Below are 24,250 nucleotides of genomic sequence, written 5' to 3' on the forward strand. Positions count from 1 at the left end.
CCCAAGAGTCTCTGGAGACGAGGATGATAACCTGGGAATCACTCAACCAGAGGTAACAGAATCATTCACGTCGCTAGCTAATCGTAGATTCACTCGACACGACAAATTCACACACTTGATTTAAGGAGAATAAAACTCACTCTTTCATAGATTATATATTGATTATAATTCACTAAATTGACTTCCTTTTGAGTACATAAGGACCCCTTTAAATAGGAAGAGTACAATAATTAATAGGATAAATATTTAATACTAAAGATTATACTTTCTAGACATCTAATTAGAACATGACTTTGGAAGATGAAAAGCCACCAACAACATGTTTAATACATAAGCCATATTAATTGTCATGGGTTGAACCATACTCCTCTTCTCAAACAAACTCGTCCTCGAGTTCAAATTTTTTTTTTTAATTTTAATTTTTGTTTGAATTTGGACTTTCGACCTGTCCAAGATTTGAACCCTTTGAGCTCTCAAAGGAATTGAGTATCAACAACTTGGATCAGTAATATCTTCACAAGAGCAAACAATGAGTCAATACATGCCACAGCGAACCAGATTTTCAAAGTAGTAGTGCAACCAACATTTGAAATCATCTTCCAACCAGGATTTGTCTTCTTTTATTGGAATAATATGAAAAACTATAGTCCTAAGATTTTCTCGTGGCTCAAGACTCCTCGTGTAGTGGTGGGAGGTGTAACATCCTGAACAAATTTTCTTGTAGTAACCCTCTTTGGTAGGAATCATCAGGTATCCATCATCTGAATGCTCATCATATATAGGAGGCAAATTCCAATCAACTCTTTGAGAAGAACACAAATTCTTTTCCGACAATATTTAACTCACATTAATTACTGATACCTGATTCTCATCCATGGGAGCAAGATGCTTGTATATCCTCTGTTCTTTGGAAGAAATGACGTTTGCAGATTTTCGCGCACAACCACACCCCCTTCAGTATTTTGCTAATAAGTTTATGTAGAAAGCTTGGATTGACACACTGTTTGTTGTGTTGGAAACTAGACTTCCACGGCTTTCCAGTGATGTATCACTCTCTAGATAGAAGTCACCATAACTGAGTCAACTTTGAGGACGAACTCAGATGATATGTGCATCGCTTCCACCAGGATTTCTGATAAAAAATCGAAAAACCCGCTCTGATACCACTTGACGCAGTAAAGAACCCAAGAGTCTATGTAGACGAGGGATGATAACTTGTGAATCACTCAACCAGAGGTAACGGAATCACTCACGTCGCTAATTGTGGATTCACTCGACACGACCAAGCCTCACACTTGATTTAAGGAGGAGAAAACTCACTCTCTTCTTAGATTGAATATAATTCACTAAATTGGCTTCCTTTTGAGTACACAAGGATCCCTTGAAACAGGGAAAGTACAGTAATTGATAGGATAAATATTTAATACTGACACTATGTTTGGATGAAGAAATTTAAGATTACTAACACTATGTTTGGATGAGGGAAATAAACTTGAAATTTCGACTAAAGTTAGAATTTATAAATTGACATGCACAAATTCCCTTATTTAGATTCATAAATATAGAAATTTAGAATTTCCATGTGGAAAAAAACTTGGAATTTGGGACCTCCAATTCCCAAGTTTAAATTCCATGTAAATAAGTTTCATTTCCTAATTTCTATGATTGAGGGTTTAAAAATAACAAAATATGTATTCAATTTCATTGTTCTTTTAGGTTAACCAAACAAAAAAAATTACAAATTCTAGAAAATAAAATTCCGTCATTTCAATTTCAATCGTTTTAAAATTTCTTAATAATCTTAAATTTCTTCATTCAAACATAGTGTAAGGCATTTTAAAATGACAGTAATTGAAATGACGGGATTTTATTTTCTAGAATTTGTGAATTTTCTTGTTTGGTTAACCTAAGGGAACAATGGAATTGAATACGGAATTTGTTATTTTTAAACTCTCAATCATAGAAATTGGGAAACGACACCTATTTACATGAAATTTAAATTTGAGAATTGGAGATCCCAAATTCCAAGTTTTGTTTTCACGCGGAAATTCTAAATTTCTATGTTTATCAATCCAAACAAAAGAATTGATGCATGTCAATTTATAAATTTTGATTTTTATCCAAATTCTAAGTTCATTTCCCTCATCCAAACATAATGTAAAAATTATAGTTTCTAAACATCTAATTAGAACATGACTTTAAAAGATGAAAAGCCACCAACAATATGTTTAATACATAGGCATATTAATTGTCATGGGCTGCACCATGTATGGCTCTCTGGGGCATGCTTCAGAGTTTTCTGTGGATGTTGGAATCTCTCACTGCAAGTACCAACTAAAATCCAGAAAAGCTTTCATGATTGTTTAATAGTGACGCTTTTGTTTCCTTGTTACAATATTACTGATTTTTTAGTATATTTTATAGAGGATGTATTGCATCTCGTGTTAATTTGGTTCTTTTTTTTTTGAGTGAATTTGGATCTTGGTTTGTTAGGGTTCGTGGCTTCATGCTTTTATTTTAAGGAAAACTAATGAAAATGAATTAAAAACTTTGAATTTTAATGATAAGGACAAAATAAAGGGTAAAGTGAATAGTATCAGGATTGACTTTTTAGTGTAAAAATGTGATTTTTCGTTAAAGTGAATAGTACCGAAAACTTTTCGCTAAAACTCTATTTATTCTAAGCAAGCCACTTGCCACACGTGTGCATGGCTGATCACCATCATACTCATACGATGTTCCTCGTATGTAATATTAATGGTGCTTTCCTTTGGAAAGTTCCAATAACTAATACTGAAAAGAAAAGGATATAAGGAAGGAAATTTCCAATAACATACTAAAAGGATATCAGATGGAGAAAAATTTCAGTTTCTTCAAAACAAAATCTTATATATTTTTAATTTACTCTTTAAAGAACAATTTTGCAAGAAACTAACTAAATCATAAAATGCTAAAATTCGAATTGTAAAATTTTTCATATTTAGTTAAATAATATACTTCGTTTATTTATTAAATAACTGCTAGATGACTACATAATTTTAAAATTTAACTAATTTTTGATAGACTGGATCTTTAAATTAAATGTAACCTTGAAAATGAAAGGCAAAAATCATGTGTAATAATGTAGAATGTGACAAAAAAAAAAAACTAAGAAAAAGAGTTAGCAAGTTCAAATAAGAAGATTGTTAGCGTTTTTCCTACCACCTACTTAGTATGTTTCACGAACTCTTGCGTCCTTACTCTGCATAAAATTGTTGTTTGACTTGCAACTTAATTTAGTCAAACAAGTCCTCCTTGGTCACACGCACACGAATGGAATTGGCATTTAATTCAGTCAGAACCATTGACCTTAAAGTAATTAATTTAAATTACTTTATAAATTAATTAATAGAGATTACTTAAGATTTAATACTTCTGTTAATGGAATCGATTGTGGACTGTGTAGGAACGTACGTGTATGAGCCCCGTGAAGCATATTGCTAGCTAGCTCACCCCTCGAAAGATGTTCTTTGGATCTCAAGGACAGATTTTATTAAACTTAATCAATGCCTAATTAAAGTTTAGTTTTAGTTAAATGATTTGAATTAGCTAAATTAACATAAGATTGGTAGGATTATTGAGAGAGAGAGAGAGAGAGAGAGAGAGAGAGAGAGAGAGAGAGAGAGAGAGAGAGATCCCAACAACTACAAATGCAGGCACATCTAGCAGTAGTACTATATACTATTGTACTGGCCAATTGAGTTACCTGCCCCTACAGTTAAGTATATCAGGCCCTTTAACAAGAGGGATTCTCATTTAAAAAATAAAAGAGGAACACCCTCTTAATCGTTGGATTGGTTTTAATGAAATTGTGTAATTGAGATTAAATCACATGCCACACAATCTCAACCACACTATTTCATTAAAGTCAAATCTAACGGTCAAGCTGGTATTGTCATTTTTTTTTAAATGAGGATCCCTCTTGTTAAAGAATTCCGTTAAGTATACATGTACTCAATAGTACATATACTCACGTGAAAAACTTGTCACGAAATAACATATGCGTGTAGGGCTGTATATCAGCTCGAAACAAGTCGAGCTTGCATTAGGCTGAAATTTTTAAACTCATTTGTGCTTGGCTTGCATAAAAGCGAAGTCTAGCTAGAGATAAAAAATAATTAAACAAATCAAATTTAAGCACAATAATATTCGGTTTGGCTCAACTCGTTTAGAACTCTAGTTGCATGGCATGTGAGACTTTTGTAAAATATGTTTAGCATTACCGTGATGTGGAAATGGATGCTTACACTGTTACACATAATCTTGTATATGACTCATCGATGGTGTAACCTGCTCCACTCGACTTCTCATATGACAGGCATGGTCATTTTACACGTGCATTAGTATAGTATTGTGTGACATGAAATCTTTTTTAATTTGATCGTCATATCGTCACATCATCATATAAAATTATAAATTGATGTGCTTTGATATGAACAATATATTAAATATCTATATGATATTAATTAAAAGATCATATATTATTCTATATTAACGATATTTAGAAAGAGAAACGAACTTGAAACTTTGTGTAATTAGGTTAATTCTCTTAACCAATTAATTTACAAATTTAATATAATAAAATAAGTATTCTAATATTAACAAACATATAAAATTACGTAATAGTGAGAAGATCAAATAAAAAAAAATCTCATTTGTACGATTTGGATTCAATTATAATTTTATTATTATTCGAGGACAAAACACCTGCCCTAGCCCATGTTGTGTAGATGAAGAAGGTCATTTATGTGTTGGAGAATGGGAGAAGGACAAAACTGTTGAGTTTTGCGTTAATTTTGATTCTCTTCGGATCTTAGTGTTCAGAGTCTAAGTACTAAGAAATTTGAGCTCTTGGTTTGTGTGAAAGAGAATTTGGAGTCCTTAAGTTGTGTGAGATGGGGTAGTAGACTGAGTTAATGGAGACTGTCGAATTTAATTTTAATTGTTTAGATTATCTGATCTTTAGACTCTAAAGAGTGAAATTCAGAGTGAATCTGTCCATTTTTTACACGAAGTTAAAAACTATGTATATATTTATATGTGTGTGCATGTAGGAATGGCTGGCTCTCTGGCTTAGCTGTGAGAGAGGGAATCTGAAGGGGAGAGATGGAGGTCGTGTTCTTGTTGATGATGTTGATGCAATCTATTGAAAACCACTTGGGAAGCTTCTTCACTCTTTTGTTTACTTGTTACTTTGCACCGCCGAGACTCACTACACCTTCCATTGCCAGTACATTACGAGTGTACTCTTTACTATTATATCATTCTGGCACTGCACACTTTGTTTTTTTTTTTTTTATATCCCAACAAAACCCCTATGCTGTATGGCTCTTCCATCATCAATATCAAATGATCGTTTGATTTAAGGGAGTTTTAACGAAAAGCCCGCGGTACTGTTCACTTTAACAAAATACCATATTTTTAGACTAAAAAGTCAAATATGATACTATTCACTTTACCCTTTATTTTGTCCTTATCGTTAAAACTCAAAGTTTTCAAGCTATTTTCATTAGTTTTCATTCGATTTAATGACACACAATTATAGGATATTTGAGAATTAACCGAGCTGAAACCATGGACGTTTGTTATTGAATGAAACAAAAAAAGAAGGAAAACTACGACCTGGAAGTGTTATCAAGAATCTCTATTACTATAGCAAAAGTCTCACTATGTTTGTATCTTTTCACCACCGTAATAGCTTTCACATGACATAAATAACGTATTGACACGTTGTCAATAATGTTGATATTGCCAATGGGAACTGTTATTAACACTTCGAAAATCTCATTCTACACTCCTCACAAAGTGCATTTTTCTTTCTAATTATAAAAAGTTTGGAGTGCCAAATAAGATTTTTGGAGTGCTAATAACAATTCCCTTGCCAATTTACCTATAATGTTAGTGCCATCAACAAGAACATTTCCCCACTAGTTATTAATGTCATTCAAAAACCCCTAAAAAGCAAGATTCGTTAAGGATTCGCTTAATAACCATTTTATTTATCAATTTACGTTTTTATTTTTGTGTTAGAAATACAGAGAAAACTATATTAGAGAAATGATGATATAGAAGAGTTAAGGAAGGATGGCGTGAGAGATATATACAAAATGAAAACTAAAACTATTTTAAGTTGTTTTCATTTTCAAAATTTTGTTTTAATTATTAGTTTTTGTTTCTTACTCACCGTCTCACCCTTCTGTCTTATTAATCATTTTCGCATATGTTAATCAGAAAAAGTAAAAAGCTAAAATTACAAATGGTTACCAAAGCATAATAAAAGTGTAAAATCGAACACAGCAACATTCTAAGATTTATACAACCGACTATAAATAGTGACATAAGACTTGGTGGTGGTTGTTCCAAATCTTACCAAAAGTTGCCCCAAAATGAGGGGCTAGTACTTGTCTAAATAGACCCAACAACCAAATATAAAGCGTAGCTCAATTTACCTTAATAGGCCCAAGTCACTCCCATTTTACGGAAGCCCAAGAAGAAAAATACAAGATTTTCGAAAACACGAGGCCCAAATAGTAAAATCAAATAAAAACCAAACGCAAATTTACATTGGCGGGAGCAGAAATTTGTAATAAGTCTCTGAAATTATATTTCGGCGGGAGATGAGAAATTAACGGTGTGATATTTAAGCTCCACCCCAGATTTACTTCTGAAAATCCCATCCGCCACACTTTTATTCCCGAACCATCCCCGACGCCTCTCCAAATTTACCATTTCTGCCATCCGTCATGGAACGCTCTCAGACGCGAGCCGTCACTACCAAAAGAGGCTTGAAGCGGAAGCTCGAAGAAGACTTCAGAGAAGAAAGGGTTGAGGGTGAACCGGACCGGAAAGTCCCGCCCGTGGTCGAACCGCAAGACGATCGCCCAGATCTCGTCGTTCGGGTTCGCGAGCAGGTTCAGATTCTGGAGTCCAAATTCTCGTCTGCCCAATCCGACCGCCTACTCGCCAAGCAGGCCGCCCATGGCCTCGCTCTCACCGCCAAGGAAGGTAGCGTACCCACCGTTTTCTTCTATTTTTGGCGGGTGTTATTGGAGTTTACTTGTTTTTTCATCTTTAATCTGATCGAAATCTTGTGAGATTGTTTGGAGCTTAAGTATTTTTTGGTAATTTGGATGCAGAGGAGCTCGTGGACATCTTGGTGGACTGTGGAGCTGTTCCGGCTCTGGTTAAGCATCTGCGGGCGCCGGCGGCTGACGGCCGAAACTGTCCGATCCCTTACGAGCACGAGGTCGAGAAATACTGTGCTTATGCCCTGGGACTTATTGCCATTAAGGTAAATTTAACACCTTTATTACATTAGTACGGTAACTAAATTGGTTTTGCCTGTTCTTTGTATCCATTTGTAAGAAATTTTTTGTTATGGTAAATCTTATGAGGATTGTAAATATTTGGGGCATTAATTAAGATTATGATTCTGTAAAAACAATACCTTCACTGCAATACAAATGTTTGATCTCTTAGTGGGTAGCTTTTTCTTGATTTGGATGCTGAAAAAAATTGGTTTAATCTCAGTTTGTGTGCTCTTATTTGATGGGTTTTGTTCTGTATCTGTGTTTATGTTATATAGCTGGAGTATCAACAACTCGTGGTTGATGCCGGAGCTTTACCACATCTTGTTGATCTGTTAAAAAGGCACAAGCGGGGAAGTGAATCACCGGCACCTGATGCTGTGATCAGGAGAGCTTGTGATACAATTGCTCACATTGCCCATGAAAATGGCAACACTAAGAACCTTGTCAGGTCTGTTTGCATCTCCTCTCCCGAGTCTCATATTAGGGAAGTCTCGGTACTTACCTCTTTTTTTATCTTTGGACTTTCAGGATTGAAGGTGGAATCCCTCCTCTTGTTGAACTGCTTAACTTCTTCAACACAAAGGTACAGATAGCGGCTGCAGGTGCCCTTCGGACTCTGGCATTTAAAAATGATGAAAACAAAAATCAGGTATTTAAGTTTTCCTTATGAGATTTTACATAACTGATTTAGGAATCTTTAGTATTTAGCTGATTTGGATTGCAAAATTCCAGATTGTAGTAGAGTGCGGTGCTTTGCCTACCCTGGTACTAATGCTTCAATCTGAGGATCCTGTGATGTCCTTTGAAGCGGTGAGCTTTGAGATATACTTAATATTTCTTCTCTCGTATTTTGAGAGTTCGGACCTCATTGTTCTGTAAGCTCTTGCTGAAATTTTGTGGGGTTTATCAGGTTGGTGTAATAGGCAATCTTGTCCACTCATCCCCACACATCAAGAAATTAGTACTTCTTGCTGGTGCTTTACAACCTATTATTGGATTGCTCAGGTGATTCTGAACTTTGTACTTTTTCCTTGAACAATCATGTTGTTGCTGTTTTCAAACAATGACATCTCCCTTGTTCATTTCTTTATTGACAGTTCCGACTGTACGGAGAGCCAAAGAGAAGCTGCTTTATTACTTGGTCAGTTTGCTGCAACTGATACAGATTGCAAGGTAAAATAAACCATTTTGGTTAAACTTGTGTTTTTTACCCTCATCCTCTTTTCGTAAGATGATTTTGTTTGATGTTATAACTGTGCGGTCAATGCAGGAACATATTGTTCAGAGGGGTGCTTTAAAACCATTAATTGAGATGCTTAAGTCACCTGATGCACAGGTTAAGGAGATGTCTGCCTTTACGCTTGGGAGGTTGGCACAGGTTAGCTTTACTTTTATTCATTTTCGATTCTTTAGTGCATATATGTATAAAAGCATAATAAGGCAGTTGCAAGTATCATACTAGCAATAGCGGCTGGTTGTTAAACAATCCCAGAACTCATTTTTACTTTTGTTTTTGTATAATGTATCTTTGATAGGAACCCTAATAGTGTTATGGTACTTTCGGATTGTTTTGTACTTTTAGGAAAGGGAAAGGCTGCAGTATCATAGGCACGTCTACTTGTAATGCAAGGTTTTTTTTGTACTAGTGTTAAATCTCTTATTGGCTATATTGTTTCTTCATCATAAATGGTTACTGGCATGTGGTTATTTGTCAATTTTGTGTGCTCTGTCATTAGATTATTTTACTTTGTTTAAGTGGTGGTTAATTTTTCAAAGGAATATACAGCTTACTGGATTCCTCAATGATTCTTATTAGGAAATACATAACCAAGCTGGCATTGCTCAAAATGGTGGTATCATGCCTCTAATCGAGCTTCTTGGTTCACAAAACATATCTCTTCAACACAATGCTGTGTTTTGTCTATATGATCTTGCAGATAATGAGGTATCTCCCTGCTTCAGTTCAGTTTGTAGTGCATGCAGTTTTACTCAATGTATCATTTAAGAAGTGAGATTTCTTTCGCAGGATAACACTGCAACCATAATTAAGTTTGGAGGTGTTCAGAAACTTCAAGATGGAGAATTCGTTGCTCAAGTAATTTTCCCCTTTTAAAAGAACCTTTATACAGTTGTCTACTTGATATCAAGGTTTGGCGTCTGCCCTTAAATTTATTGTTGAAATTTAAAAAAAAAAATCCAAATTAAATCCTACGTATAGAACTAGATTTCATTGCTAAGCTAGCCAACTGTGGTAGAACCAGCATTGAAAAAAGGGATAAGAGTAGCATTAGAATCTTATGGGTAGATCTCTTGGTTCATCTCAAGAGTACCTGTAGCAAAATTAAAGAAAAAAAAATGAGAGAGAGGGGGAGGGAGAGAGATGCAGGGGAAGGAAAAGGGGAGAGAGAGAGAGAAAGAATACTGTTTGGTGTGTAAATTGGTACCATTTCTCTTGAAGACATATTGTCGCCGGCAGTGAGAGACGTGTTCATGGTAGGGGTGTGATGATTATGTGCAAGGGCATAGGCTTTTACCGTTTCATAACAAAGTGGGAGAGAGGAAGGGAGAGGAGAGAGAGGACTAGGGTGCTGCATACCCTAATAATAAAGGTATTTTTCTTTTCCATTTAAACTTGTTAGTAATTAGTTTTCTTGCTAACCAAGGATTAGATCCTTGCCCGTGGTTTACAAGAAAACTAATTAGTAATTACTAACATGTTTAAATGGAAAAGAAAAATACCTTTATTAGGGTATGCATCACCCTAGTCCTCTCTCTCCTCTCCCTTCCTCTCTCCCACTTTGTTATGAAACGGTAAAAGCATGTGCCCTTGCACAGAATCATCACACCTCTGCCATGAACACGCCTCTCACTGCCGGCGACAGTATGTCTTCAAGAGAAATCGTACCAATTTACACACCAAACAATATTCTTTCTCTTTCCCCTGCATCTCCCTCCCTCCCTCTCATATTTTGCTACAGGTACTCTTGAGATAAACCAAGAGATCTACCCACCACATGGTAAGATTCTAATGCTACTTTTATCCCTTTTTTAGTGCTGGTTCTACCACAGTTGGTTAGCTTAGCAAGCATCTGTTTGGTTTCTTAATCTATAAACATGAAATCTGGTTCTATACGTAGGATTTAATTTGGATTTTTTTTTTTAAATTTCAATTTGAATACACCCCTTTACAATGTCCCAACCTCAGAGAGAGAGTGCCATGGCTGATTGATATCCCCATAGGAAGAGGTGTAACTCCTGCACAATTTACGCCAGCGCCTGTCTCCCTAGGTGACTGATTCGCCCCCAATCTCTCTCTCCCCCTCTCTTTTTCTTTTTGTAATTATTTACTTTGATTATAATGTTAGCTTTGTTTTTCAGAAACTGTCACGACAGGACGGGATCGTATAAGGGACTGCATTGCGCGAGCTTTGTCCCTCTTGTCTGAGGAAGATTATGAAAGATATAAGGTTTCTTTCAAGGCATCTGACCCTTCTAAAGTTGCTGCTCAAGTGGAGGCTGCGCTTTTTCAATTTGAACACTCGCGTCCCGATGACAAACCATTGGTAGTAAAGCGTCCAGTTCTGTTAGATACTCTTTGGCGCAACAAAGATTTGCGCAGACAAGTTCTTTTTGGAGAGATCACGCCAGAGATGTTGCTCAACATGCCCATAGCCGAACTGCGGCAGAAGTATCCAGCAAACTCACGGCAAATCTTGCTGCCTCCCTCCCGAGGTGATTGATTCGGCCCCAATCTCTCCCTTTTTTTTCTTTTTAAGTTTGATTTTAGTGCTAGCTTTGTTTTCTGAAACTGTCAAAACAGAGCGGTGTGTTCTAAGGCTTTGTATTGCCGGTGGTTTGTCCAAGGTGTCTGAGGAAGTTGATGAAAGATATATGGATTCTGTCAATGCATCTGACCCTTGTAAAGTTGCTACTCAAGTGGAGGCTGCGCTGTTTAAACACTGGGGTCCCGATGAAACGTTGGAACCAGTGGCTTATAAGTATTCACTTCTAATAACTCTTATTAACCACGCTTGGAACAAAGATTTGCGCAGACAAGTTCTTCTTGGGGAGATCACGCCAGAGATGTTGGCCAACATGTCCCTAGCCGAAATGCAACAGTTGAACACGTGGCCGGAGGACGACCCTGATATCTTGATATAAAACGACTGATCAATCCCCTGGAATTCAGGCTGTGTGTTCTGGTAGGAAGTCTCTTCTTGGAGCTACCTCTGTGTGCTTCTTTCGTGGTTGTTTTTCTCGCACTTGGTCAGACAAATGTTTCATCTTCAGAGTATTTTGTCGTCCCTAGTATGGTATATATTTCGTTATTATGCTTTATCAAGTGTTGTTCTACTTTTCGTGTAAGGACATTATATATGCGTGTGTGTGTTGTGGCAAATGGAACCTGTTTTAGTGGAAATTGAGATTCGGGGGTTTTGCTTGAGCTTTTCTCTTGAACTATTTTTGTGGCACAATGTTGTTTCGTTAAAGATATGAGTGTTTCCTTACGTTTTCGACAACTAACTCAAGTCCATAACTTCTACTTAACCTTTTTGTAAAGATGAACATATTAATTTGTGATATCTCGTCCGCGTATTTATGTTTCATAGCCACTTGTTCTTGATACTTGTTATGCAACCAAGAGCATTCTTGTATATAGCAACAAGAAAAGACCCCCAAATCCTTTTTTTTGTTTACAATTGACATATAATGTTACCCTGTCCTGACCATATCGATGTCCATTGAAAACATGTAGCTCTTTCTTGTTTCTAAATGGTAACAAACCTTCATTACGTTTGTGATATTAATTATGGATAATGCTAGGAAGACTAAATTTATAGACAATTTTTGAAATTAAAGGACATGAAAGTTAATGATTGGTTTATTACTTAAGCGTTAATAAACGTGCTTATTTTTATTGGTGATACACAAATTTAATCTCCCTAGCATTACCAATTAATTATAGTACATGTGATTGTGTTGTATTACTTGCAAGGCAAGTATGCCTGCTTGGAGATCAAATGAATAGACTAACTATAGTTTAACAGTTACCTTAGACTAAATTTTTATTTCTTTTTCTAACATGACCGTATATTTTAAATTGCCCTACTCGAATAATGGTGCACCAAAACATATAAAGCGACTTCATTAAAAAAAGGAAACTGATAAATTACGAACTGTAGCTGATCAAATCTTACAGAATACAAGACACATGAAACACTACATAAGTACCTGAAGGAGGAAAAAACAAGAGCACTGCTGACTTCCAAAAAAAAAAAAAACAAGAGCACTGCTTAGACTTTTGGAATACAAAGCCCACTCCAGTACTAATTTGAGCCATTTTATTTTTATCAGGATATTTGAGTAGTTAAGACAAACTCTATGGTGGAACATTGTAATTACCAATTGGATCATTCTTGGCCATTACACGGAGATTCATACAAACTCTCTCTCTCTCTCTCTCTCTCTCTCGCTGTTGATCATTTGTCACGTTCTTTAGTTTGTCAAAAAGCATTTTGATAAAGTTGACCAAAATTCCATACGCAAGAGAAGAGAGTATTTGCATATAAAAACAAGGAAATGATGAATCGAATGGCAGGGATAAACTTTGTATGTAAAATTAGCATGTTTTGTTGAGAGTGTATCCCATGGAGGGATCTCGCATGTGCTTATAAATAGTTCGACTACTTCTCATATTGTCATTGAGAGTAGGTTGGCCATGTGTGAAGTCCACCATCCACATGTCCTCGACGTCACTTGATTTGTGTTGTCCACATATTAGGCTTAAAAAGTCGCTACACGTGAGGGGACGTGTTGACAGTAAATCCCACGCTGGGGAAAATACGGACCTCTCATGTGCTTATAAGTAGTTAGACTATGTTCCATATTCCAATTAATTTTATGGTAAAACCTCAACTTATTCATGTTTATTATGTGAAAGTCTTGTCTATGCATTGAATTAGACAAAATACGAGGTACAAAAAAGCTTCTAAAGATTTTTCTTTTAAATTCTTCAAACGGATTCTAATCTTTTGTTTATATTCTTGTGTTGTTGTGAAAACCCACTAAAAAAATGCATGATGAATCCGATTTGATTTGCAAACGTCGAAACGAAAACCTTCAATGTCACCATCTAAGAAAGATTAGAGCTCGATTAGGGATTACTATGTATATGTGTAAGATGTCGTTGTGAAATCAATGAGATCATGTTGTGAATGTCAACGCGATATTATTGAGATTACTTGATTGACAAGTAATTTTGTAAAAACCCTAATAAAGTAAGAATCGTGAAGTCTTAGACGCTAATATAACTGACTAATGGAAAAACCTATTAAGGCAAACATAAATTGATATCATGGTGGGACACTAATTGATATGATTGTGATTAAGTTGATATTTCCTTCCAATAATAGGCTAAGATGGGATGAAATCTAAGCTTCAAGATAAGTTGCACTGCTATATCAGGCCTTAAACGATCCAAGCCTCCGTCTTAGCATATTTGCTCTACGAGCTCATGATAACACCTAGAAAATACAATTGTTGGGAGACATGAAAGATGCTCGATAATGGCCTTAACACCCTACAAGCAACAACCAAAAGCTTCTGTGACGTTGGCATCACCCCTTTTATGGTGATCACATTCAAGTGAGGGAAATGGTCTACTGATAACGTTAAGGGAAAATTAGGTTCACATTCTTCTTTTTGTTACTCCATTAATTAAAATCCTATTCATTTTCAATTTTTTATCAAGGTCCTTGGGTATTAATAACATCATTAATTATTTGAATAATAAAATATTTTTATTTTTAAATATATTCCTTTAGTGTTAAAAATGTTACAATTAGTATATTTATATTTATGGCTAAAATTTTTATCATATATTTTTATTTTTTGTACCTATTTTTAATTTGCAAATATTTTTTAATTTGTACCAATTTTCTTTTCATTTTTAATTTGTACCCATATATTAGTTTCTTTTTGTGCCCATATTTTTTAAAGTTTTATTTGTGTTTGTACCCATGTGTATACCGTCACGTGACATTGTATATTTAATCAATGATAGAAAAATTACATATGGTATATTTATGTTTTATGCCTAAACTTTGTATCATATATTTATATTTTTAGTTTGTACCCACTTTTAATTTGCAACATTTTTTTTTTTAAATTTGTAGTATTTTCTTTTTAGTTTTATTTTGTACCCATGTATTAATTTCTTTTAGCGCCTATATTTTTTAAAAATTCATTTGTACTCATAATTTTTTAATCTTTTATCTGTATCATAATTTATTTATAATGTACCCATTCTTCTTTATTAATGTACCACTTTGTTATATGGGAAATGTACCAATTTTTTTAACACTATGGATACATTCTTTTGCCATTTATTATTTCTTATTTTTACATAGTTTTTATCCATTTATTCAATCAAAATGTTTGAATTTTTTTAATTGTAACCGTTTCTAATAGTATTATAATGAGAGATTTTAAATTTATAGGATTATAAATCTCATAAAATATCAAACAATTAATGTCAAAACTATAAAAATATAAATATTATAGTAATATAATGAGGTGTACAAAGTCAAGGGACTTTGATCAAACTTTGAATACTATTAAGATTTTAATCAAAGAATGTTAAGAATTAGGGACCGCATCCAAAGTATCCCTAAAGTTAATAAGCTTTGTGAATCCAACATAAAAAAAAAAACTAAATGATTTTCCACGCGTATCCCTCGTTAGATAAAGTTTGGTGACGTTAGGTAGTGTTTGAATATGAGGAAGAACATCTTCTGGTAATCTAGACAAGCACAAATAGATAAGGACACATCTTCTGAAGAGAATCAAATTAAACTGGAACATTCTCTAACTTTTCAACTAGATAAAGACTCGTGAGTAAAGGAAGAGCTTACATAAAAGTTTCATGCTTGCCGATAGATGACCATCTGCCACTTTCACATTTGTTCTAGACAAATAAATTTGTATCGAAGAAGGAAAAATCAATTAAACCCATTTAATCATCGAACTGTATAAAAACCTATGAACGGATTCAGTGAAAGTAATCTACAATTGATTGACAAAACGATCTTAATTTTAATTGATTTTTTTCAACAAAAAAAAACCTTATATATGAATAGATGCCACAAATTTTGTAAATTGATCAATTCTATCAATTACTTATGAATTTTCACATACATGCTTTGAAGGTTAGGTTTTCCTAATACATATTTTCCTCGTGATGTTCAAGTGAAAACGTATATCTAACATGCAACCTGTTTGTGATGTTCAGATCAAATATAAACATACAAGACTCATTAAGCTTTGTGAAAACCCTCATTAATTTCAGGGTGATGTTCCAACAAAAATTGCTTCAAATTAATTGTCTAAGTACCCTAATGGTCGCGAATAACTAAAACAATTAGATAGTTTAATCGCGGTGATTAATAATTCAAAGCAAGCATGTCACAGCTTGTCCCGAAATAAATTATCGAGGACGTGAATTGACTATTTTACCCTCGGATATGAGCGTTGTGATGTGTTATATATGTAAGTATTGGTCCAAACTTGTATTTCCCTAATCTTTGGAACAAAAATTGGAAATTGTTTTTGTGGTTTTGGTTGGTGACCACGTGGATCACTCACACACACACAAAAACTCCTTCTCTCTCTTCTCTCCCGTGCTCTCTATCCCTTGGACTCACTCTTTCTCTCCTTCCCTCATGTACGGACGAACACCATACTCGCACTTCAAGCATCGATCGACGTTAAGAAGGTAAGATTTGAACTCCTTACTTGTCCCTGAGTTCATATATGTCATTTTAGGACTTGAAAATGTGAAAATCCCAAGAAACTATAACCTTCGATTTGAGGTACTATTCATGCAAACGTAAAATCTCATGTTTTGGAGATTTCAAGCTTATAGGTAGCTTAAGGAGGTCCTCACGAGTCTAGCAGTGGTTCGTTGGATGATTTTGGACGTCGGAATAGCGAGAACGACGAGTTTTAAGTTTGCCCGGATTATCGAGGCTTTTTTCTGGCGGGTTTCCGGCGATTTCAGGGCTCAACTCAGTATGGTTTGATTCGTCTTGGTGAGATCTTTAAAATGGTTCAAATTTCATTAAGTTTGGTGTTGAAATGAGGGAGAAATAAGGGTTAGAAATTTTTCCAGAAACCGGCGAACAGTCGCCGGCATCCGGTGACTCGTCGAGGAAGAATGAGTATATTCCGTCAATTTTGACGGAATATGCTAACCAGTTACTGCAACTGTCAGTGTGCCGTTAGTTTTTAGACGGAATATTCCCTAACGCCGTTACTGCAACTGTCAGTGTGCCTGCGCGTGGGCGGTGCGTTTGGCCGTGCCTTGGCCAACGCGTGGTTGGTCGGAAATTTTTTCTAAAAATATGGGGATATTCGTGAGGTTGTGTAGATCACATTGGTATATTCAAACACCACATTTGAGTATTGTATGAGAAGTTATTAGCTAGTTTTGTCAATGTGCTTTAAATTAACGTTTATTCAGTTAATTCGCATATAGGTGAGACTTATCCCGAGGACGAGCGCGTTCAAGGGCGACTCAGGGGTTACGACCCTTCGACGTACCAGTGAGTGGGCTTTTGGTTTTAAGTATATATGTATATGCTTGTTATTTTCCCAGAAAATGCGTTTAAATGAAAGTATACCTTGAATGCCATGCATATAAATTTATATTTCGTATATGAGTTGAATTGGTTGCATATATACATGCTTGTGGTGCTGTGGACGCTCAGGTAAGTACCAGGTGAGTTATGTTTGGTTATGAGAATTATTGATTACTGGCATGTGATTGAATAACGTTGAGCTCATAAAACTACACCTAGGGTGATTGTTATTTAGCCAGAGATATGGCACATGCCTGCTTATAATGTCACATCCCGCACCATATGCTCACATTGGATCCAATTTAGGTGCACAGTCTTGTCGTACAGACCATCATAGGTGGTTCCGACTTGTAGGTGACTAGCGATTTATCGCCCAGCTATTTTGAGAGAGTAGTATTGAGAATATTTATATTACCTCCAGTCCTGTCGAACAGACTTTTTCATTGGTTCCGACTCGTGTGCAGTAGAATGGCGTATAGGTCATTGTAGTGACTCCGGCTAGATTTGAATATTGAGCTATGAATGCAGTCGTACATACTTCCATAAGGGTTCCGGCTAATATGTTATATTTTCCATAAATTTTTTCTTACCTAAATTACTTACTCTGTTATATCTTGGCATGTCATACTTATGATTATGAATATGAGAAGCATGATTTGAATTGATATATTTATATATATTTACGCATATGCTTATATTCTAATTCTGGGAAAATTATACATGTTTTACGGCGAGGGGTTAGAATTATTGAGAAATGAAATGGTTTTGTAAAACATTTGTTTTTGCCTACTCACGTTTTCTGTTTTGCGCCCCTTCAAGTTTTAGGTAAGCTTGTTGTTGGTGGCTTTGAGGACTTCGGCGGTTCTGACATATCTAAATAATAGTAGGACATTCCTGGTACTGTATTATTAGTACTCGTCCTACTGGACTGCACCTAGACTCTCTATGCTCTGATTAGGAGTATTTACTTTGGTATCTCACTCCTAACACTTTCGGTTTATTAGTGCACTTTAGTAACTTTGGTTTTTATTTATTCGTATAATTATCTTTATTGCTTCCGCACTGTGCACATGGCTACGTCACCCTCACGTGACGGCCAGCATGCTTCGACCTCGGTCGGGGTGTGTCAAAGCATGCATCCATTCATAAGCAAATTAATAAAATCACATAATCATGCTAAGGCTCGTGGCCTCCTCCTAGCAAAAGGACTAGTCACGAACAATCATAATAAAAATTAAAGAAAATATCATTAACTAGAAAAATGATTGAAAACACCTTGTAGGTAAAAAGTCTGAAGTTCTCCAAAATAATGCATTAACGCTGATGGCTAATAAGCGTTATTTATACTACTACAAATTAAAATCGTTCTTAGAAAATGACTTCTAAAAACTAGAAAATATAATAGAATAAGATAACTAGGAATTACATTCCAGTTCTAACTTGGAATATCTGCCCAGCCATAAAGAATCCCACGTTTTTGGAGCTTCAGGGCTCCAAAATAGGCCCCAAACTACTCGAATCAAACCCATAATTCATAACCTTTAATGAAATGTAATTTCGATAATTAAAATGTGTAATACCCTGGAAATTTTAAATATATAAATATGTGGAGAAAATCGAAAATAAATCGATTTATGATTATGAAGAATTAAATCAAGAATATTATTGAGCTTTTATATGATTTTTCAAGAATTTATAATAATTTGTGTAAGCTTAGTTTTAAATTAAACTAGTTACGAGGTTTAACGTTTGTACCTTATTTATTTAAAATACGTAGACCTTTCGAGGTCAAAAATTATATTTTTGAATAGAGCTCGACCTCACGAACGCGTAGGCGCAAACCGTTCGTGAAACGGAGTTAGAACGAAGAAGTTATTAACGTTTAAAGTCGGGGATACAATTATAAATTTACCATTACTAGAATGCTCCAGATTTTTGGAGCTAAATCTGGAAGGCCACGTGTGTGGCCCAGATTGAAAGTAAGAAAAGTTAGGCGGTGGAGATGGAAGATAAAGGAGAGAAAGGAGGGAGAGTTGGGCTAATCAGAAAAAGGGAGGATGAGAGGTGACCAATGAGAGAAGAGAGAAAGGAGGAAAAAGGAGAGAATGGGGGGAACGGAGGATCCCGTGACCCAGGTGGCCGGACCCGACCCGGTCGGGTTTCCTTGCCTTTGTACGACGAAATTTAGTCCTTTTCCGGTGAATTACACCAAATTAACTATTGTAAACCCCTCCATAACCTTCCCTTCTCCTCTTACACCTCAAAAATCATGGGATTTGAGCTTGAAATGGGTAGATACGAACCGTGGGGTGCGGCGGCATGGGGTTCAAATTAACCAAAATTTGAAACGATTTAAGTCCAATTCCACTACCATTAGACTCCCTTTAATAGCTGGAACAAAGCCCATTCGTTAGTTGGGGCGTCGGAGTTGCTATGGAGTCGAATTGAGGACACCCAAATTCTAGGGTTCCGACGGGTTTTGATAAAATTGGAGCCTTTCCAGGCAAAATTGGCCTTGGTTGCAGGTATGAAAGTTTCTCTACTCATTGAGATATTCATTTCCATAATTTTTGAGAATTTTTAGAAATAGTTGAATTTTCCGGCGAGTCGGGCGGCGGGGGCGGCGGCGCACGGCCAGGGAGCTGACATTTGCGTTGTTATATGAATTTCGTTATTTTAAGTAGGTTGTTTTTGATCTAATTGTTATGGTTTAAATATTAATATGATTGTGGTGTATGTGGGATTAAATGAATAGTTTGTCTTTGGTTCGAAACTTTGAACTTTTGAACTACGAAAGGCTTGATCCCTGTTGAGGGTACGTAGACAGTCTAACAAGACGTTAGATGCAGCCATAAAATATGTGAAGTTAAATTAATTCAAGAATAAAGGTTACATAATGGAAATTGGTCCCTACAAAGAAATGGTACTAAATTGGAATTTAAATTGGATGTTTTGGAAGAATGAACAATGCTTATAAATTGCTTGTGGAATGAAGGATTTGAATTGGAGTTGTTAGCTAAAGTTAATAAACTAAATAAGATTTTTATTTTGGGCCTATCACTAATATTATTATTTCTCGAAATAAAATAAATATTTCGGAACCGGGGCGTTACAAAAGGTATTCGTAAAAGTAATTTAAATAAATCTTAATTTCTATTAAACCATAATTATAGAAAATTATGACGGCATAATGTAAATTGTAATCAAATCATGAAATATGTCATGCATGCTAGGCTAGTATTTTATAAAAATATATAAGTTAAGAAGGGGTCCACTCACAAGTTTTCCATTGCCCGTAAGCCGCTCGAACTATCGAGAATGACATTTCTTTCCGCACACGCGCCTAAACACAATTAGGGACCTTTTAGCAACATTCTACTAAAACGTTATAACTTGGGAAATCGGATGGCGAATTCGGATTCGGCACGTCGACCAACCTAAGGATGGACCTTGGGTTTTTCCCCCACGCGCCGCCGTGCGTGGCGGTCGGCCGTCCCCGACTCGCCGAAGAATCCAACAATTCCAAAAATTTCCAAATTTTACAGGAATGAAGATCTCGATGTGAGGAATAACTTTCGGCAACCCTAAGTGGGGTGCACTTCGATTCAACCTCAATCGAACTCTAACGCCCCAAAAATTGATTGGGATTTGTTCCTGGGTTCAAGGTGAGTTTAATAGGTGGTGGTATTTGCAGAAACGACGGATTTCCACCAATCTCCTCATGGTGCCGCCGGTGGTACCCTCACGAAACCGAGGCTTAAAACTATCAGATTTTGGGTGGAACTTGAAGAACAATGGTCGTGGGGTCATGTGCAGGTGGTGGCGATGGTCAATTTGAGGGAAAAATGGCGGAATTGCCGCCGGGGTGTGCAAGAATTGGGTTGGGTCGACGGGGGAGGAATCGGGTCAAGGGCGATCCGGTGCTCCTCCACTCTCTTCTTTCCTTTGCATCTCCACCGTCCATTTTTCTCTTCCCTTAAATTTGGGCCACACACGTGGCTTTCCATATTTTGCTCCAAAAATCTGGAGTATTCCAGAAAATAATGAATTTTACAATTTTGCCCTCGACTTCATTCGTTAATAACTCATTCGTTATAACTTCAAATTACGTTCCGTTTGCGCCCACGCCTTCGTAGTGACGAGTACTATCCAAATACACCAAGAAAATGATTCTTAAGTGACACGACAAGGTGATCAACAAAAGTCAATGTATTTGCCTCGAAGGGCATTTTCTTAAATTCACGTTTTAAAATTATAAAAACTATGATTTTTGGGGACGGGTCGTTACAATATAAAAGTCTAAAACTTTGATACAAGCTGAGAGACCAACGAACATCCTCCAATTGGAATCACTCCAAAATTCGTCCATTTGAATACTCTTTGCTCAAGAGGAAGTAGAAAGTCCTACATTGGAAATGTAATTCAAAGTATCAAAGTTCTCACAAAATAACCAATAAATTAATACTAACATTAGGGTAAATATATAGTATAAAATCAACTCATCAGGGTTCATCGAAGGAAGGAACTGGCTCCTGGAAAGCGCCACAAAGATCTAATTACTGGCTTACAACGATTGTGTGAGGATGAGACCTTATTGACTCCACCTCAGTCTATTTGTTCAGTGGTGAATCAAGCTGCAGCTACGACTATAAGGCTATCTCCAACCCGAAGGAGGGCTAAAGGGCCATGTTTAGCCCTACAAGAAATTATATTTTAATGAACAGTGTCATGCTATATTTTATAACATTTCCAACCGAGGGGGCCGAATGGCCATAGGCCAAACATAGCCATTTGACAAAAAACCCATCTCCAACTAAGGGGGCCATAGGCCAAACATAACTCCCTTAATAATTTATTATTTTAATTGAATTAATATGGTTAATTAAATTAAACTAACATATTAAAATAAGGTTTTCAAACATATTTTTAAGAGTCACTTGTCGCTAAATGAATAAGCCTTTGGCTTTTTTATCTTTATATAATCTTAATAATTTTTCGGATAGAATTTCGAGTGACACGTGTCGCTAACTTGAGTAACTCTCCAGATTTCTTATCTTTATGTAATCTCAATAATTTTTCGGATAGGATTTCGAGTGACACGTGTCGCTAAAGTGAGTAACTTTCTAGATTACTTATCTTTCTCCTTCATCTCTCTTATTTTGATCTTCCATTGCAGTTCATCTTGAGTTAGAAAATGGTCTATTGAAACACCCTTTGGCATAAAGAAAGCACAAGAATGAAGAAAGCATGGTATTCTTGCACATGCCACAAAGTCATGCTTGACATTCTGACGCCAGTTAGCCATTGAATGGCAAGTGGGCTGGGCTGGAAGGCTGGCTAGCTGGCTCGATGGAAATGGCTAACCCGCTGGCCTGATTTGGGGGGTTTTGGCCTGGTGGGCCCACAAGCCCTTTGGCCTAGCCCTCGGTTGAAGACGATTTTTGTGTCATTTCGAGCTATTTCTAACCCTATGTCCCTTTAACCGGGTCAGTTGGAGATGACCTAATGTTTAGATCAGGCCTTGCAGTCAGTAATAGATACCACAAGTCGGTTAGTGTGAACGACATGCCAATAAATTGTCGTAAGAAATTAATTTTTCCTTCAGCCCAGCAATTTGATTTATGACGGAGTTTTGAGAAGCTATCTTATAGCTCTCTATTTGAGTATTCATTTGTCTATCATTTTTATTTGGGTTTCCTCTAATTCTGCTTTCAAGATCAATTTTTTTTTTCCCTTTCTTATGCTTCAGATGGTTTTGTTCTGTTTTAACATCCATAATTTTCTTTTTGGTCATGTTTATTTTCTCTTCGCATTATGGTTCTCTCGCTCTCATGCGTTCCTTAATTCTTATGGGGGCTTGGTATTTATTTTATCTATATTTCCTAATATCTTGCAAAGAACCTTCACATTTATATTTTTCGAACAGTGGGTGGTTTTGGGACCAAGGCCGGCCTTGAGGGGGGTGCAAGTTGTGCTATCACATAGGGCTCCCAAATCAGAAGGGCCCTCGATTTTTCAATTTTGCATGTATATACATATATATAGTAGTACATGTAAAATATTATAAACTTTAGTCTTAGCGCAAGTGGTATTAAATCTTCTTTACATTGGCTTATGGGATGGGTTCGAAACTCGCCTTAATCAATTTTTTTTAGTTTATTTTTATTAAATGCATAAGTTTCCACAAAATAATATGCGAATTCCACACAATAACGTGAAAATTCGAACCCTAAACCTTTAAATAGTTTTTTTTTTAGTTTATTTTTATTAAATGCATAAGTTTCCACAAAATAATATGCGAATTCCACATAATAACATGAAAATTCGAACCCTAAACCTCTACATAGTTAAGGAAAAACAATACGCCACATTTTCACTTGTTGATTTGTTAAATTTGTTTGTGCTATTAGAATTTATAGAAGCTCAATTGAAACTAATTTTTTTTAACAACAAAAAAAATAAAATTCTTAGCACTTTTTAGGGCCTCCAATTGACTTTCGCACAAGGCCACTGAAATCTTAAGGCCGGCCTTGCTTGGGACAAACTTGGTCCCTACTTCCATCCGTCCCTGGTCACACGAGGCAATTTTAGGGCAGACCGTCTAACTAGTTGGTCCATTTATTTAATATCGACGTATTGTTGACTATGAGATGGTGATGTAATATTATTAATAATATCGATAGTTTGAATTCTCATAATGTTTATATTGTGATGAAACATTTGCCAATGAAAACTTACTTAACAAACAATTAATAACGAAATCTTTTTATCGTTTTTCACACATGTCACATTTTTTGGGCACACAAGTGACATGAAACAGCAATATCGAGTTTGAAAAGAGTAGATGTTCTTAATTAACTAAAGTATAATCTTTGTGACACAATGCTACCTTAAGAGATAACAACTCCACGATTCACATGTCCGAACAAAAAGCAAATTATATAAGAAGGAAAAACTATACTAGAGACCATAATAAACATTTGGTCACTTTTGGCACACAAAAAAAAAAACATTGGTCAGAAACCTCCTATTCGAAATCAACCGTATATTGATCCTCTGGCTGGCGATTCCTGCACAAGACCCATCCTACAATAATACAATTACAAGTAATTATAATTTATTTTAGTTTTTTTGTAACGATATTGGTGAATAATAAATTTCAATATTAAAGTTTAATTTTACCTTTGAGTTTTCCACCGGTACGAGAATCTGAAAGTGCTGCAAGGGCTAACAATTGCATGGTGCTATGGAAGGCAAGCCCCT

General features: G+C 35.9%; 2 protein-coding genes across 5 annotated transcripts; both read left to right on the forward strand.

Moving 5' to 3' along the window:
- The first annotated feature begins 6,685 nt into the window (after positions 1-6,685).
- LOC126614723 (ARM REPEAT PROTEIN INTERACTING WITH ABF2-like) lies at positions 6,686-9,738 on the forward strand. 4 transcript variants are annotated; one of them, XM_050282368.1, is made up of 10 exons: positions 6,686-7,044; positions 7,176-7,330; positions 7,625-7,797; positions 7,878-7,998; positions 8,082-8,159; positions 8,260-8,354; positions 8,447-8,522; positions 8,620-8,727; positions 9,166-9,294; positions 9,376-9,738. In XM_050282368.1, the coding sequence occupies exons 1-10, from the start codon at positions 6,783-6,785 to the stop codon at positions 9,460-9,462; spliced, it is 1,284 nt and encodes a 427-aa protein (XP_050138325.1). In that variant the 5' UTR covers positions 6,686-6,782; the 3' UTR covers positions 9,463-9,738. The 4 variants fall into 4 exon arrangements, with proteins under 4 accessions (XP_050138325.1, XP_050138327.1, XP_050138326.1 ...); XM_050282370.1 differs by lacking the exon at positions 9,376-9,738 and adding an exon at positions 8,932-8,979 and having other exon boundaries at positions 9,166-9,295; XM_050282369.1 differs by lacking the exons at positions 9,166-9,294; positions 9,376-9,738 and adding an exon at positions 8,932-9,121.
- Positions 9,739-10,202: 464 nt separating this feature from the next.
- LOC126617214 (transcription elongation factor TFIIS-like) lies at positions 10,203-11,769 on the forward strand. The gene is made up of 4 exons (XM_050285246.1): positions 10,203-10,250; positions 10,487-10,637; positions 10,728-11,081; positions 11,170-11,769. Exons 1-4 carry the CDS (start codon positions 10,203-10,205, stop codon positions 11,508-11,510), a joined length of 894 nt encoding a protein of 297 aa, XP_050141203.1. The 3' UTR covers positions 11,511-11,769.
- The last annotated feature ends 12,481 nt before the right edge of the window (positions 11,770-24,250 follow it).

The sequence above is a fragment of the Malus sylvestris genome, chromosome 3 (genome assembly GCF_916048215.2).
Source record: "Malus sylvestris chromosome 3, drMalSylv7.2, whole genome shotgun sequence".
Taxonomy (NCBI): domain Eukaryota; kingdom Viridiplantae; phylum Streptophyta; class Magnoliopsida; order Rosales; family Rosaceae; genus Malus; species Malus sylvestris.

Coding starts and splice junctions, on each gene's coding strand:
- LOC126614723 (XM_050282368.1), top strand. CDS start 6,783: ATGGAACGCTCTCAGACGCGAGCCGTCACTACCAAAAGAGGCTTGAAG. Junction 7,999..8,081: donor ATGATGAAAACAAAAATCAG/GTATTTAAGTTT, acceptor GCAAAATTCCAG/ATTGTAGTAGAGTGCGGTGC. Junction 8,728..9,165: donor CGCTTGGGAGGTTGGCACAG/GTTAGCTTTACT, acceptor GATTCTTATTAG/GAAATACATAACCAAGCTGG.
- LOC126617214 (XM_050285246.1), top strand. CDS start 10,203: ATGAACACGCCTCTCACTGCCGGCGACAGTATGTCTTCAAGAGAAATC. Junction 10,638..10,727: donor GCCAGCGCCTGTCTCCCTAG/GTGACTGATTCG, acceptor TTTGTTTTTCAG/AAACTGTCACGACAGGACGG. Junction 11,082..11,169: donor CTTGCTGCCTCCCTCCCGAG/GTGATTGATTCG, acceptor CTGTCAAAACAG/AGCGGTGTGTTCTAAGGCTT.